This window comes from Periplaneta americana, chromosome 11 (genome assembly GCF_040183065.1).
Source record: "Periplaneta americana isolate PAMFEO1 chromosome 11, P.americana_PAMFEO1_priV1, whole genome shotgun sequence".
Taxonomy (NCBI): domain Eukaryota; kingdom Metazoa; phylum Arthropoda; class Insecta; order Blattodea; family Blattidae; genus Periplaneta; species Periplaneta americana.
Genome location: NC_091127.1, coordinates 95,159,690 through 95,175,405, shown reverse-complemented (window position 1 = coordinate 95,175,405; position 15,716 = coordinate 95,159,690). Strand labels below are relative to the sequence as shown.

General features: G+C 35.3%; 1 protein-coding gene across 1 annotated transcript in view; it reads left to right on the top strand.

Moving 5' to 3' along the window:
• Window positions 1-950: 950 nt before the first annotated feature.
• Sf3a2 (splicing factor 3a subunit 2) overlaps window positions 951-15,716 on the top strand; it is a 95,443-nt gene continuing 80,677 nt past the window's right edge. The window contains exons 1-2 of the mRNA XM_069839792.1: window positions 951-1,359; window positions 8,876-9,050. Coding sequence (XP_069695893.1) covers window positions 8,897-9,050 — 154 coding nt within the window. The 5' untranslated portion in view covers window positions 951-1,359; window positions 8,876-8,896. The remainder of the gene's footprint in view (window positions 1,360-8,875; window positions 9,051-15,716) is intronic.

Genomic DNA, 15,716 nt, shown 5'->3' with positions numbered 1-15,716 from the left:
ATTTCAGGTTGAATGGACCACAGTTTTTTGTCATTCATGATATAAGAGGATTCTTTGCTATGTTGTGATTAAAATTAAGTAAACTGTTAAGACATATAGATACATTATTTCAAATGTTTAATTAATTAATACTATTAAATCTCATCAAAGTAAAATATAGCCCTATTTATTTTCAGATAATCTGATATTTGTCTCCAGATTTCTTCTTTCAGTTTCTTGTTTTTATAGTTTTCATCCCATGTATAATATAAATAGGCCTACGGGTGACATCGTACAAGTTCGATAAGTTTCTGACTGCAATAATATCAGCCATCTTTCCTCATTTTAAAATAAAAACAATACAATTCATCGCTACCTGTGATATCTTTTTCTACGTTCAATCGTCATAAAGAGTATAAATGTCAAACATCTTTGATAAATGTGTCAAGAAAATTCGCTGAGCTACCGATTCCAGCGAGAAACTTGCGCGAGGTTTTTGCCTCGAGCGAGAATCTCTTCCAGTGTGTGGACGTCCATTTGAATCCATGTTATCAATTTTTTAATTTTCTCGCAACACATTTCTCGGTGGCGAAAACTCTGCAAGTGTGTTACGGGCCTTACGGGCCTAACTCGTTGCTCGAAATCCAGCAAGCTAGCCATCCACGGAGCCACCAGAGCGCATTATTTCCGGTGAGTGACCACGCAGGCGACCCATCCGCGCAGCCACTTTTTTTTTTCTTTTAAATATTGGTCAACCAGCAAACTTGCTATACAGACCACTGTTAAAACGCAGCCACCTTGGAATCCATCACAGAAACACGCACCGTCTGAACCGGGCTTAATAGGTCGATAACTTGATGGAACCTACACTCGAAATCCAGCAAGCTAGCCATCCACGGAGCCACCAGAGCGGATTACTTCCGGCGAGTGACCACGCAGGCCACCCATCCGCGGAGCCACCTTGGAATCCATCACAGCAACAGATGGTGCGTCTGAACCGGGCTTTAGAAAAATGTGTCAAGAAAATTCGCTCAGCTACCGATTCCAGCGAGAAACTTGAGCGAAATGTTTGCCTCGAACGAGAGTCTCTTCCAGTGTGTGGACGTCCATTTGAATTCATGTTATCAATTTTTTTAATTTTCTCGCAACACATTTCTCGCTGGCGAAAACTCTGCAAGTGTTTCAATAAAAAATAAATACAGTGACTCTATTTCAATTCTGTACCCTTTGGTTGAAACGAACCTTTCAATTTTAGGCATTGGCAACACTGAACCCATGGAAATGGAAGCTGTGTAGTGAACATAACCTGTAATATAAAGTGTGTGAAGTAGATTTTAAGAATAATCAAACTTTGATTATCCGTATATTATAACGTACATTGTAAGTAGTGAGAGAACTATTAACGTGAAATAAGCAAATTGAGGATGCAAATATGTTTTGATAGCGTTCATATGCATATATTCCTAACATTAAAAATTGCAACTTCTATTTTTTTTTTTTTGTGAAATTGAGAATGAAAATAAAGTCATTATCGGGTACACCAATTATTCAATGCATCCTATTTTTTTTTTAAGTAGCCTGATGTGTTGTTATAGCTAATAAGTTTTTCGTTATGTTTACACTTTATTTTAGTAATGTATATTGTAATTATAATACTGTTTTCCTGGCCCAAAAATGCAATATGTTATGTATCTAATGCTCTTGATTTAACAATGAAGTCATTGTCCTTCATGTTTCCCAATATTTCGACGTGATGTCTTGAGCTATTTGAAGGACTGTGCAGCTTGTCAGATGATCCATATCCATTTCCTGCCCTTGACAGCATAATAGAGAATTTGGTGAAGTCAATGTACCGATTCTGTGGAGATCTTTACTTAAACGATTATTGCCAGTGAGTAGCCTGAACATAGCAACAGTTCCGGGATTAGACGAGTGGGTCATTCCATTGTAACAAACGTTACATTCTTACATGGATTTGAACATTTGCCATTTTTCTGCAGTCAACTGTAGACAAGAGCAATGCTTTGGAACATACCTGGTAATAGAGGATAGTGTGAAGATTATATAGTACCAAAAATATAATATTGTGATGGTGCATGTTCTTGGGTTTACAATTTGAAAAAATGTAACAAACGTTACATCAAAGGACATGGCTTCTCAAGTTGTGAAAGACTGTTGTGATTCTCTGTTCTTACAATATTTTATGTCAGATAAAAAAAATACAGCTTGAATCTAGGAAGATTACAGAACTAAATGACATAAACGTTTTTAATTCTACAGATGTATGTTACTTGAAAATAATTAAAAACTTAGAGTAACAAACGTTACAGAGTCAGAATTGAACAATTTGTAAAGAACATCCTAGTGATAATTTTAAAAAAAGGTAATTTTTGAGAGTACAATAACATTCTTACTCAACTAGCACAGTAAAATTTGTGTTGAAAATAAATTTTCCCCTAACTTCCTTAGGTTTAGGCAATGTGCTTAAAACTAGGTCTGGGGATATTTCATCTATATCGTCATTTGTAGGGTACACAAAGTAAGTGTTCTTTCCTTCTCTTCTTCTCATGAATTGTACACTACACATATTACTCACATAATTGAGAAGGATTATATATCCAGTTTGTGGGTAATGAACCAATACGTAATCACCAACTGATAGTTCTGAAAATTTTGAATTCATGGCATGATCAATGGAATGAGTAGATTTTGTAGGACTGCTTGTTTCTTCCTGCATTCCTTTTATTTTATGTTTTTTAAATGGTTCAGCATCTCCAGTATTTGAGAAGAGCCCAACTGTGTTTGGTGCAGCAATTTTCACACATCGGGCTTGTTGGATTCCTACCACTGGCAATGCACTTTTCCATTCTTCTACATATTTTGCAGCAATTGAGTCAATTTTACCAGCAGGGACATAGAAACAATGTATGTTGTAAATGTTAGATTTTGTGATGTCATAAAATTGCTCAGCATTTTGCATGGTAGCATTTCCTTGTAAAACTCGCTTCCATACACTGCGTTTAAGGGTAGCTCCAACACCATCGTGTGGGCCCTTACCATGGTAAGACTCGTTATAGTTCCACTCAACATTACATCCTAGAACTTTGGATAATGTGCATAAGTATGATATTGCCTTCCGGTTTTTAAAATGTTGTGCAGCACCATCAGTCCACAGATAAACTGAAGTTATAGGAGACTGCTTTAATGTAGACAGATAGTTTAGTAGGATTTCATTGAAAGCAGCAACTTCAGCAGTGCCATGACTCTGTGTATCACTAATGACTGCTAAACATATTGTTATGACATCATCAGTAGAAGATTTTCGGAAATAGCAAACTGCAGTATAGATTGTCGTTGATGTTTCAGCTGATGTGTGTGTCCAGTGTGCTGCCATAACTTCATTCTGAAATTTTGCTACATAGTTCTCAGCAAAATCTGTTAGGAGAATCAGCTGTCCTGGTTGTAGTGATGATTTTTGATTCTGCTGTTCCTTCCATTGTCTTCTTTTATTGTATATATGATTGGATAGTTGCGTTAGCTGATTCTTGAAATAAGTGAAGAATTCATTTATAGACATATCTTTTTGAACCAGATGTCCACCTTCCCATTGCTTGGTGTGAACCTCATCACAGTCATCATCAATTTTTGTAATCAGCGTGGATTCAATATCTCCACATTCTTGGCAACTTCTTTTCATACAGTTCTTATTTTCAGTTTGACAAACTGTTTCTTTCAGAAGCTCCTGGATGGTTTATGGTTTTTCACTTGTTTTCCAGGGCGCTGCTGAAATCATTAACTGCGTATTTTCACAGTAAGGGCAGCAGCACATTATCTGATCCTTATCAGAGACCAACCTGACATGTTTCGGTCGCATTTCACAAAATTTTGATAGACCAATCTTTACATTTGGATTCTGCTCTTGAAAAAGTGTGTATACTTCACGCAAATGATAGACAAGCAGTCTTTTTTGCATATATTCTTTCTTTCAATCCTCACGTATTATAATAAAATCTTTTTTTCCAGGGAGTTGGCGGGAAACATGTATGTATTTATTCACACTGCAATGGGTATATACCCGGTGGCAGTGGTTCATAAAAATCCTTCACCATTTTCATAGTATCTGCAGTAATAGACAATGTAGAAGATGTGGAATGTTTTGCTGGCTGTACTAATAGATTAAATGATTCGGCAAGCTTTCTTACTACGGCTGTTTGTTTTCGAGGGCTCCTTGGAAGGTTTCTTTGTGCTCTTTTTATAGCCTTTCCAAAAGAATTTGCACTCTTATAAGGAGGACTTCCTGAAGAACCGTCTTTCAAAATACATGAACTTAAAACTCTTGCTTTTTGTCTTCTACGATATTCTTGTACTCGCTTCCTAGTGGCTTCTCTTTCTGCAGATTTTTCTGATTTTGATTTTGGCTTTTTCCTAAGTTTCCTCATGATATTACGACACTTTTCTAGTCTCTCTTGAGTTTTTTCTGTGTCCATTTTAGCTCTGTACTCACGCATTCTCTCAGCAGCAGATTTTGGAGCTTTTTTCATACTGAAATGCATATATGGCCCATCAAACATGAAAACGTATTAAAACACGTCTTATTTTAAATATAGGCCTACCAAACATAGGCCATTAATCAATAATTTCATGTATTAAATCTGATTATCTTATTATTTTTTGTGTAACAAACGTTACCACATTGTTATGTAACTTTTGTTATTATTTAATGTAACGTTTGTTACACAGAATTTATATAAAATTATTATTTTAAAAATCAGAACGTCTAGTATTTATGTAGCTTACATGAGGAAGTAAGATAATACAAAGTTTCATTTTAAAATAAAAAACAGTTTTCTAATTATGAAATAAAATTAATATTTTTGTAACAAACGTTACATAACCTAAGTATTTCTTTTAACAGTGGATAACTACTTTAATAAATTATATTTCCACTCATTGTTACTACATACAGGCACTGAAACAATTACTTTCAAAGGTAATATAGCACTAACTTCATGGAATTTAATATTCTGATAGCTATGTCCTAAAATCAAATGATGTAATCTCATCAGAATCCCTCTGTAGCAGCCATGTCGACTTTGCTTGTTGGGAACAAAGAAATTATGCCGCCAAAATTAAAATTATACTATGCTGTATAAAGTCAATGAATTGGAGAATTTTTTAATGTAAAAGAACAGTTTCTTCGATTAAATATAAAATTTTGTCTTTATGTCCCTCATCTCGTGGAATGACCCGAGTGTTTTCCAACAGAATTTTCCATTTGGTATTTTCACTTTATGCTAATATTTTAATATTGTAATTGTGGTTGATATTGCCTTTGATGATTCGTTTGACAGATTCATAGGACAGATTTAGACTTGTACTCTGAACGTTCAATTTTGAAGCCCTTTTTTCGTCAATATAGCCTATCAGCCCTCTCATTCTCATTTATGGCACAATGTGCAGGTATCCACTGAAGAATTATGTGTTTATTTAGGCCTAGATTTTGAATTATTTGTTTAACCATGGAATGTATTTCTTTAATTTTTACCATTTTTGGGTAATTTGTTGATATCATTGCCTGGATTGCTGTTCTGGAGTCTGATAATATGACGATGTTCTTGCACTGGTGTATCCACTTAAACAAATTTTGGAGCGATGTATAAATAGCATCTATCTCCCCATCAAAATTTGTAGTATGCTTACCAACTCTTTTGTAGAAAGAAAAGAACTGGCAAGTTCCTCTGCTCCAGCCCCTTCCTCATCTGTATAATTAACTTAGGCCTACATGAATCCAATCATTTGGTGGATATATATATATATATATATATATATATACACACACACAGGGCTATTATTATCATAGATCCCAGAAAAAAGTGGCCGGCCGGCCACACCCTGCGTGGTTTCTCCGGCGCTTCTCCAATATACACCGTGTCCAGCTTAGAGGGCTCGAGAAATAAGTGCTAATTTAAATTATAAATAATGGTTTTATAACATAACTTTTTGTGTAACTTAATGTAAAAACTCTCCGAGTTTCAGAGAATAGTCAGTGCAACTCAATGTGTGCGCCTCAAGCAACCCTGAAGATGTCTAAAAGGTACTCAACCTTCTGCCATGTGTTCCATAAAATTTGTGAAGTGATTAATGCAGCTGAATTTAAAATGTGTTCTCTCAGTTTTTCCATACTGTCAACTGTATCACGTTGATACACAACACTTGTCACAAAGCCCCAGAGAAAGGTTATTGGGCATCAAGTCGGTTGACCTAGTTGGCCAGGCAAGGTTCTCCTCTTCCGATCAACTTATTGGGAAAGTTTGCATTCAAGAAGCCATGCACTGCTCCATAGTAATGGGGTAGAGCTCCATGTTTCTGAAAAACCGATTCTGGGAGGAGTTGATCAACAGAAAAAGTTCTGCAACATGTCCAGATACACATACACCGTGACTGTCACCTTGATGAAGAAGAATGGTCCAATGACGGAATGTTCTACTGATTGGCGCCAGGCTTGTTTCCACTATAAATGTTAGTACGCATGCGCATGAACATGCAACTGTTTTTAAACCATTGGTGCACAAACTTGGACAGTTCCTGCATCTTATCTGATGTAAATCAAAACAATATCTTCATCTGATTTTAATTGGTTAACATTTATTTCTCGATCCCTCTAAGCGGGACACGTTGTATAACAGTACTAACAATAAATGTTCAATAATTTGGACTTACCATGCTCACAGTTGTTGCTGAACATTTGCCACCACAAACAACTGACATCTTATGATAAACGAATGAACAACATTCTGAAGTTCCACATTATTGATAGCTTGGATTTCTTCTCATATTTAATCTTTTAGTTCATCTATAGAATGAGAATTTTTCCTACAAACCCTACCTTTTAGCATTCCTCATAAATAAAAGTCACAGGTGTTATATCTGGACTTCGTGGAGGCCACAAATTATTACTGATTAATCTCGTACTGAAAATATGCCTCAATTCCCTCATTGACATGGCAGCTGTATGATTAGTGATGGAATCTTGTTGGAAATAAACTGACATTCATTCTGCATAAGAACACTACGTTTTCTGCTTGATTTTCAATTCTTCACTGAGCCTGTTTCTTTAAATCTTTTAGTGAGTCGTCTAATGGTTTGGCAGAAGGCACAGGTCTGTTTGGAAACTTTATTCGAAATTTTCGTTTTGTTTTCGTACATAACCTTCTGCCTTTTATATACGAATTGTACATATACACATGCTTACAAAATGAGAATTTGTTGTTAGGCATTACCTAAATACACAATAATCACTAAACTTTATAGGCTACACTAAGATTGCACACTTGGAGAACTGAGAGGTTCATTACACGACTTCTAAGCACACTGAATACCATATGGCCACTGGAGATCGATTGCGTGGGAGGAACAGCGTGCAGCAGAAACTATGCAGGGTGTGGCCAGCCTGCCGGGTGCTCTTTTCTGGGACCTATGATAATAATAGCTATATATATATATTTTTTTTTGTGTGTGCAGGGTTTCTAACGTGAGACCTTTTGCTTCATAAGGAGGTATATCTTTCTTATTGAAGGATTTGTTTAAGTTTAATCTGTACTGTACATTAATATTGTCAAATGGGTTGTTACTACTCAGCTGATTTTCTTTCTGTTTGGGGATTCTTAGGATTTCTTTTAATTCTATTGCTTCTTGTATGAATCCATTTTGGGTTTTCGATTTATGCTTGGAATTTTGGTCTTTGTTTCATTTATCAGCATTTTGGAGTGTTATTAACTTTCATAAGTTAACAGAGCTTGACTTTCTAATTCTAGCATAATGGATTTGTTTGAGGTGATGGGTTGTAATGCTGCAATTGGTGTAGTTTTGACTGCACCAGTTATCAAATGCAGTGCTTTTTATGGGCTTACCAGTTTCTTACTCTCTTGCACCTGGACTTGTCAGGCTATTCCCCTGTACAATCATATTTCAAATCCCTCTATCTTCTGACTGTCAGATTTTTCCCCTACAGTTGCGAGATGGTATCATAATCCTACAATTAACAAAAATGGTCTTATCATGTTTTTCTCCCATCGTCTTTCTTTGTAATCAAAATATTGCACTACAATATGGAAAACTTTCAAATCACCAAATCAAATCCTAACCAAAATAAGGAACATTATTATTCAAAGTTTTAGTGGGAAGATTAATGAAATGGGCAATTAATTACATTATTAATAATAGCTTCGGTTTTGTCTTGCCACAAGCTAATTTGTTTGCAATTTTGAAATCAGAAAAAATACTTTATCTAATTTCGATGTACAGTTCATAGAAATATAGGATTGATGATGACATGTATGAAAATGCTAATGTTGCTTCTGTTGCTTGAACTTTTTTTGTCTATAAAAGAATATTTTTATGAACGAAAAACAAATCAGTGTTGAGTGATACAGCACTTACTGATTTATATTTTTCTTTATCGACATGTTTTTCAAGATCACCTACACCTTCATATCAAACTGCCACAAAACAGTCGCATATCTCTCACTTTCATTAAGACCTTGCTCACAGAATGACAAAAAGTCTAGTACCTGTCATTGGATAAAAAAAATAATAATTAAGCATTCTTTCTTTTAACAACTAGGTTTCAGTAGCCTACTTCACATTTCAGGTTACATAGATTCGTGATTGTAATAACATCATTGTTCTATTTTATATATTAGTTTCATTGAAAAATTTGAAATAAAAGGATTATACATATACAGTTTAATATGTGTAAAGAGTTTTTTTAGAGAAACAGACTTCTGTGATTTGAATAAGATAGTGAAATATGGAATTTATTCTTGAGTAAATTAGTTTTATCATTTGTAAGTACTAAATCTGCAGGTGTAATACAAGAACTTCATTAAATCTGCAGCATTAACAGCCAGGTTACACAATGGACTTTCAAAACCGGCCTGGTGGCAAAACAGGAGGAGGCGGACAAGCATCATGGTCAGAAAGCAACAGGGACCGACGGGAGCGTCTGCGCCAGTTGGCACTTGAAACTATTGACTTGAATAAGGATCCCTACTTCATGAAGAATCATTTAGGTAAGTCAGTGACATCTGTACACATTATAACTTGGACTTTTTTGAGGAATTTGTACAATAATTTATTTTTTTAACCTAAAATTAATTATACTTCTCCGCAGTTCTCTGCCACTAGCAGCTCAGTGTCACGTCACAGAATTTTATACTTAATCTTAATCTCATATGCACCCATTTTTCCTTTCAGATTTTTCTCTTCTTTTTCCTTCTATTTTTCAATCTGAATGCTCCTTTGGACATTCTCATGCATACCTCATGCTTCTGTAACTGCTTGTTCTTCATATTTATAATTTCTCTCCTGTAGACTTAATGGTATTTTGGACTGTTTATTTTCTGGTCGACTTTCTACAAAAATTGATTCTAGTTGCTAGTAGTATGCATATTAGGGTGTATCGAAATCGGTGGTTAAAAATTTTTTTTAAGAAAGTAAAAAAAAGTGGAGGTCTAAGAAGTTGTCTTATGGGTTAATTATTGTCTGTACCAAATTTGGTGGTCATACGAAAATTTCTAGCCAGGGCGCTTTAGCTTTAAAGTTTAAGAATTTTATCTAACTCTATATTTAAATAATTTCACAGTTCTTTGGTTGCTACAAACTTTAATATTCATGTTAGTATTTTTTTTTCTGTTATCTTAAAAATTTTAATATCACTGAAGTACCCAGATAACTGAACAGAACTCTTAACATTATTTACAGATTGTAACAACCAATAACTCACCATGGGGAAGTGACTGCTATCGAGTTCTTTCTTTCCATGAAATAAATACCCTGGGGAAATTTTGTTTGTTCTAATTCATTCTTAAGGACAGCACTACAATTTTTCTTTACCTCTCGTTGAATTTTCCTTTTATGTATTAATTTGCTTTCGTCCTCTTTAGATACTAGTTTAAGATCTTCTAACACTGCAGAGGCAATTGCCGCTACTTTTCTTACTGATACACCCGTTTTATCAGTAATTTTGAAGACTTCTGGCAGAGAAATTCTCAACTGTGAAGTGCGTTTTCGATTTGCAGGTCTTAATGTAGATTTAAGCGGATATTTTCAAGTGAAATTCGAATCCAAAGAATTATTTTCTCCCGATGAACTGTTCTGTTGTATGGCACACTCTGGAGATATAGATGACAGCTGTTCTTTTCTTTACATTTCATGGATCTACTTTCCTCTTGTTTTTGCGATTTTTTTTTTTGTTACTACATTGTCCAGACTTCCAGTCGTCATTTTTCTACATGTCTTTTTTTCTGGTATTTTTCGCATTTTCATTCGCAAAGTCAAGGCATTTGCATGTTGCAGTAGGCCTACTTATCAAATAGTCTTAGGTTGTTACGTCTCATGCAGTTCAGTTTAGATTCATTACATTTCCTGCTTTTTCTTGTTTTTAATAAATTATTCACTTTATTATGATATTTTAATATCACATATGTTATTGTTTTTATGGAAATGAATGACAGGGATCGAAGCGTGTTTCCATGTACTCACTATTTTTCTGCAACTACACGCACTGCAGGTTCTTTACTTCCTGCAATTACATACACTGCAGGTTCTTTACTTCCTTCAACTTTTAATTCTATGTACGTGAAGAGATAATAACTTATTACATCTCTACATTATTATCCAATTCTTTTGGGGCACCAAGAATATCCTCCGCTCTGACAGATGTCTTCTTTCTTGTTTTTACTGGTGAAGATTTCGTCATTAGAAATAATATGCAACACTCAAAACACACATACAAAGCACTACAAGCAAAGGCTCAAGAGAAACTGACGACCAGAAAACAAGGAAATTGTGACAGAAAGCAGAAATGATAACCACCCCTTATTTTTATCTGTTTCCTTCCTCTACACAGTACTCACCCTGATTTGAAGTATATTACGTTGCTAGTTTGGAAGTGTCTATTCAGTCATCTATACAAACATTTATAACATCTAAACGTTCTTAATATTCAGTATTACAGAATGTAATTTTTTCAAGTTTTTGGTGAGTTCTATGAAACTAGAAAGGCTCTGCGCCTCGGTGAAAATTTAATCTAGAGCTCTAAATTTTTTGTGCACAGTTGTTAGATATAATGACAACTTTTTCGCATTGCCTGTTTTTTAAATTCGTAATTTAATTTTTTCGATACATCCTAATGCATATGGTTTATGCTTCTGCTTCATTTAATAAAATACTTTGAATAGAAGTCTGGTATATGCTTTTGTAAGTCTAGTATATGTGTTTTTATTTATTTTTGTCCAATGAAAGATGCTGTTTCATAACACAGAATTAGGATTCCAGTAACTTTATTTCTACAATTGATTCTTTTCATTATTTCTAATGTTCTACCAGTGGTACTATTACTTGCTTACAAATGGCTTTTAAGGAACCTGGAGGTTCATTGCCTCCCTCACATAAGCCTGCCATCAGTCTCTATCCTGAGGAAGATTAATCCAGTCCTTAGCATCATATCTCACCTCCCTCAAATCCATTTTAATATTATCCTCCCATTTACATCTCGGCCTCTCCAAGGCTCTTTTTCCCTCAGTTCTTCCAACTAACACTCGCCCATCTCAAATGTCTGGATTTAATGTTCCTAATTATGCTAGGTGAAGAATACAGCGCATTTCAGCATTGTGTAACTTTCTCCATTTCCTATGAACTTCAGTAGTACTATTATCATCCAAAACTGAGCCAAGATATTTTAACAGATGGACAATTTTTATTTCTTCTTCAAGCTGTTATCAGCAGTTGTTCTAAATCAGATTTTAGGTAGGTATTCGGTTTTATGTAAATTAATTTTAACGACACTTTGAGTGTGTGTGTGTTTGTGTGTGTGTGTGTGTGTGTGTGTGTGTGCGCGCGCGCGCGCGTTTTTTTTTTTCTTTCATCAGTTTTAGTATAGGAAGCATCATCTAGACTTGTGCATTTATTATTTAATTTTGAGCAAGAGTTGTGAAAACTATGACTTTTCATTCCAGTAAAGTTTTTGTTTTTTGCATAAATTTTTGTCCAAATTTTGTTTTTAATACTTTAACAATTTATTATTATTATTATTATTATTATTATTATTATTATTATTATTACTACTACTACTGCTATTATTAGTAGTGGGTGATGGGTGGTGACAGTGCCGAAGGCAGCTGGGGTGCTCAGTTTTCGATCTATGATTGAGCTCTATGATACGATCAACATTAACCCTTAGGAGCCATGCGTCCATTATAGTGGCCAGCTGGTATTATGACCATGACGTGATATAATATGTTTAAATTGTATGTTATATTTAAAATACGTTGATATTCTTTAATTTTATATAACATTAAGGACTTGATTAAAACAACAAAACTTTTTTTGTAATTTTTTTCTTAAAAAAGGAGCAAAATCATTTCAACTGCAGTCAACTGAAACCCCGTCAGCTTCCATGCATACCATTACACCGATTGTTTTACATGGGCCCTTCCCATCCTTTACCACAGGCTCAATTGACTGCAGTGGCCGGGACATGAAACTGCGATCTTAGGCACGATTTGCTGGCCGGACATATCTTGTGCACCTTAAACCGCTCTGCTAAAACAACACGAATTTACCCAATTATGCAGGTACATTAACCCCTGGTTAAGAGTTAGACATTTGCGTGCATTAGTGGTATAAGTCTTCCAGCCTCTAAGGGTTAAAGTCACTGTATGTTAATTTCTAACAGATCTGGACACACTTCCTGCCACACTTCCTCCATTTGGACAATTTTTCCCTGAATGTAAATATCAGTAAAATAACAGAAATGCCAAAATAATAGTTTTATTATGAGTAGATCCACAGATATGATGCGTGAAAGTATTATTTGTCATTATGAAACTATAAATCAATAGACTTTTCATTTAACAAAAATGTTGTTGTTTTCTAATGCCAGGCATGTGACAATAAAGTCATTTGACCTCTTGCACTCCAATATTTTTCAGAGATATTGTCATGGTGAGCCACTGAAGCACAGATTTTGAAGTGTTCCGAATCCATTTCTTGATTTGAATTGCACAATGAGCAATTAGGGGATTGATATATTCCAATTCTATGCAGGTACTTGGCCAAACAGTCATGGCCTGTTGCCAGTCTAAATGCGGCTACAGACGATTTGCGTGATAAATCGGGAATTAACTGTGGATTAAGACGCAGAGACTTCCATTTTTTCCCTTGAAATTGTGTTATCAAATTTTGTTTGTTGAAGTCTAAGTATGTAGATTTAATAAATCTTTTCACAGAGTAATATGTGGATTTAGTAACAGGTCTGTAAGTAGTAGTGCTGCCCTTCTTTGCTAAAGAATCCCCAGTCTCGTTTGTCAGGATTCCACAATGGGATGATATCCATTGGAATACAATTCTTTTATTGAGTTTTATTATTTGAGAGAGCATTTTAGTTATTTCTGCTATTTGAGATGAAGGTGTGTCTAGAGACTATTGATAAAATAGCTGCTTCGGAATCTGACAATATAACTGCATTTTTAAATTTATTGATGTGGCATAGAAGTTTCCTGAGACTTTCACTTATTGCAATGATTTCTCCATCAAAACTTGTTGTTCCATATCCAAGAGATCTATAAAGTGAGAAGAGACAGCGCGTAACACTTGCACCAGCATCTTGTTCCCTGGAAATCAAGGATCCATCGGTATATAAGTGAAGCCAGTTTTGTGGAGGGTACCTAATATTGATTATCTCTCAAGACAATTGTTTCATTATTTAATTATTAACAAAAATATTTACACAGTTACGTCCTTTTTGTTATCTACTTCAAAAAATAATTTAGCCATACTTCAATATAAAAAAAAAGAATGAAGAAAAAATTATTAGTTTACGTTTTGCATAATTTAACATAAGGAACTGGGGTTACAGTCATATATAGGTCATTTAGTGTCTCGTGAAACCTATCTGTTCATGAGGGAAAGGAAAAAGTGAACTGAGAAGCTTCCCTCCCTTGCTGCACTTTGACTAGCTAGCTCGCTTACCTCCACCATAGGTTTTTACTATGAGCTACGAGATAACGAATGACCTATAACCTTTTATGAGGTTTAAAGAAATAGCAATTTTTGCATACATCTCAAGTCTGATTAGTTTCTAGTCAGTGATGTATGCAATGGAGGGGGGAAGGAACTAGTCACCTTACCCCATTATATCCTAGCTTAGTTGCCCCATGAATGATGCCTGAAGGAGGAAACCCATTATGAATGCTAGCACGGCTCAGCACAGCACAGTATGATCCTAATGGATTTGAAGGAAACCAATGGATTATAACTCACTACGAACACCCAGTTCAGTTTCAGCACACCTCGGAATAGCTCAGCACAGAAATAGAAAAAGGAGAATGCTTCCTCAAGAATTAAAACCAGTCAGGCCAATATCTTGAGCATCCAGAGTTACTGCAACCACGTGCTAAGGAAGTTGTTTTGTTTGTATCGTACATTTTGATAGCATTATTTTGTGGCAGAAAATGCGTAGAGACGAGATTTTTATAGAAGCTGTGAGAGTATATCCTTTCCTCCACGATGCATCTGATCCAGCTTACCACAACAACAGGAAGAAGGAAAATTCATGGAAACAAATTTCTGAACAATTTGAACAGTCAGTTTTCGGACTCGGCACAATATAGTAACTGCACTGTAAGACATCTGACAAGCTCTGGACTACGTAAAATTACAATACTGATACTATTAGACCTCAGCAAAGCATTTGACACTGTAAATATCGAGTTACTAACGAGAAAATTACTATCACTCCAATTATCAGAAAACGCAGTTTCTTGGTTCTACTCTTATCTCAGCGAACGTTAGCAGTGTGTTTCCATTGGAAGTCGAACTTCCTCTTGATGTATCATTGACTCTGGAGTCCCTCAGGGATCTGTGCAAACACCACTACTATTTACTATTTATGTAAATTATTCCCACAACCCTAAAACTCTGTAAATATCACCTTTATGCAGACGATTTATAAATCTATATCCATACAATCCCTGACTCACTCAATGACACAATACGCAATCTTAATGAGGACCTTGAATCTATATCAGCATGGACCAGACAGTGCAGGAAAATTACAAGCAATCCTAGTGGGATATCAACGTCTATTATACAACATTACCCCTGCTTTTTCTTACTTACTTACTTACAAATGGCTTTTAAGGAATCCAGAGGTTCACTGCCACTCTCACAAGCCCACCATCTGTCCCTATCCTGAGCAAGATTAATCCAGTTCCACCATCATTTCCCACCTCCCTCAAATCTATTTTAATATTATCCTCCCATCTACACCTTGAGCTCCCCAAAAATCTTTTTCCCTCAGGTCTTCCAACTAACACTCTATATGCATTTATAAATTCACTCATATGTGCTACATGCCTTGCCCATCTCAAATATCTGGATTTAATGTTCTTAATTATGTTAGGTGAAGAATACAATGCGTGTAGTTCTGCATTGTGTAACTTTCTCCATTTTCCTGTAACTTCATCCCTTTTAGCCCCAAATATTTTCCAAAGCACCTTATTCTCGAATACCCTTAACCTCTGTTCCTCTCTCAAAGTGAGAGTCAAAGTTTCACAATCATACAGAACAACCGGTAATATAACTGTTTTATAAATTCTAATCCCTGCTCTTCCAATCAAATTAAATGACACAATAATCATTTTTGCTTCCTGTGTAAAAATCTTGAAGTTTACTTC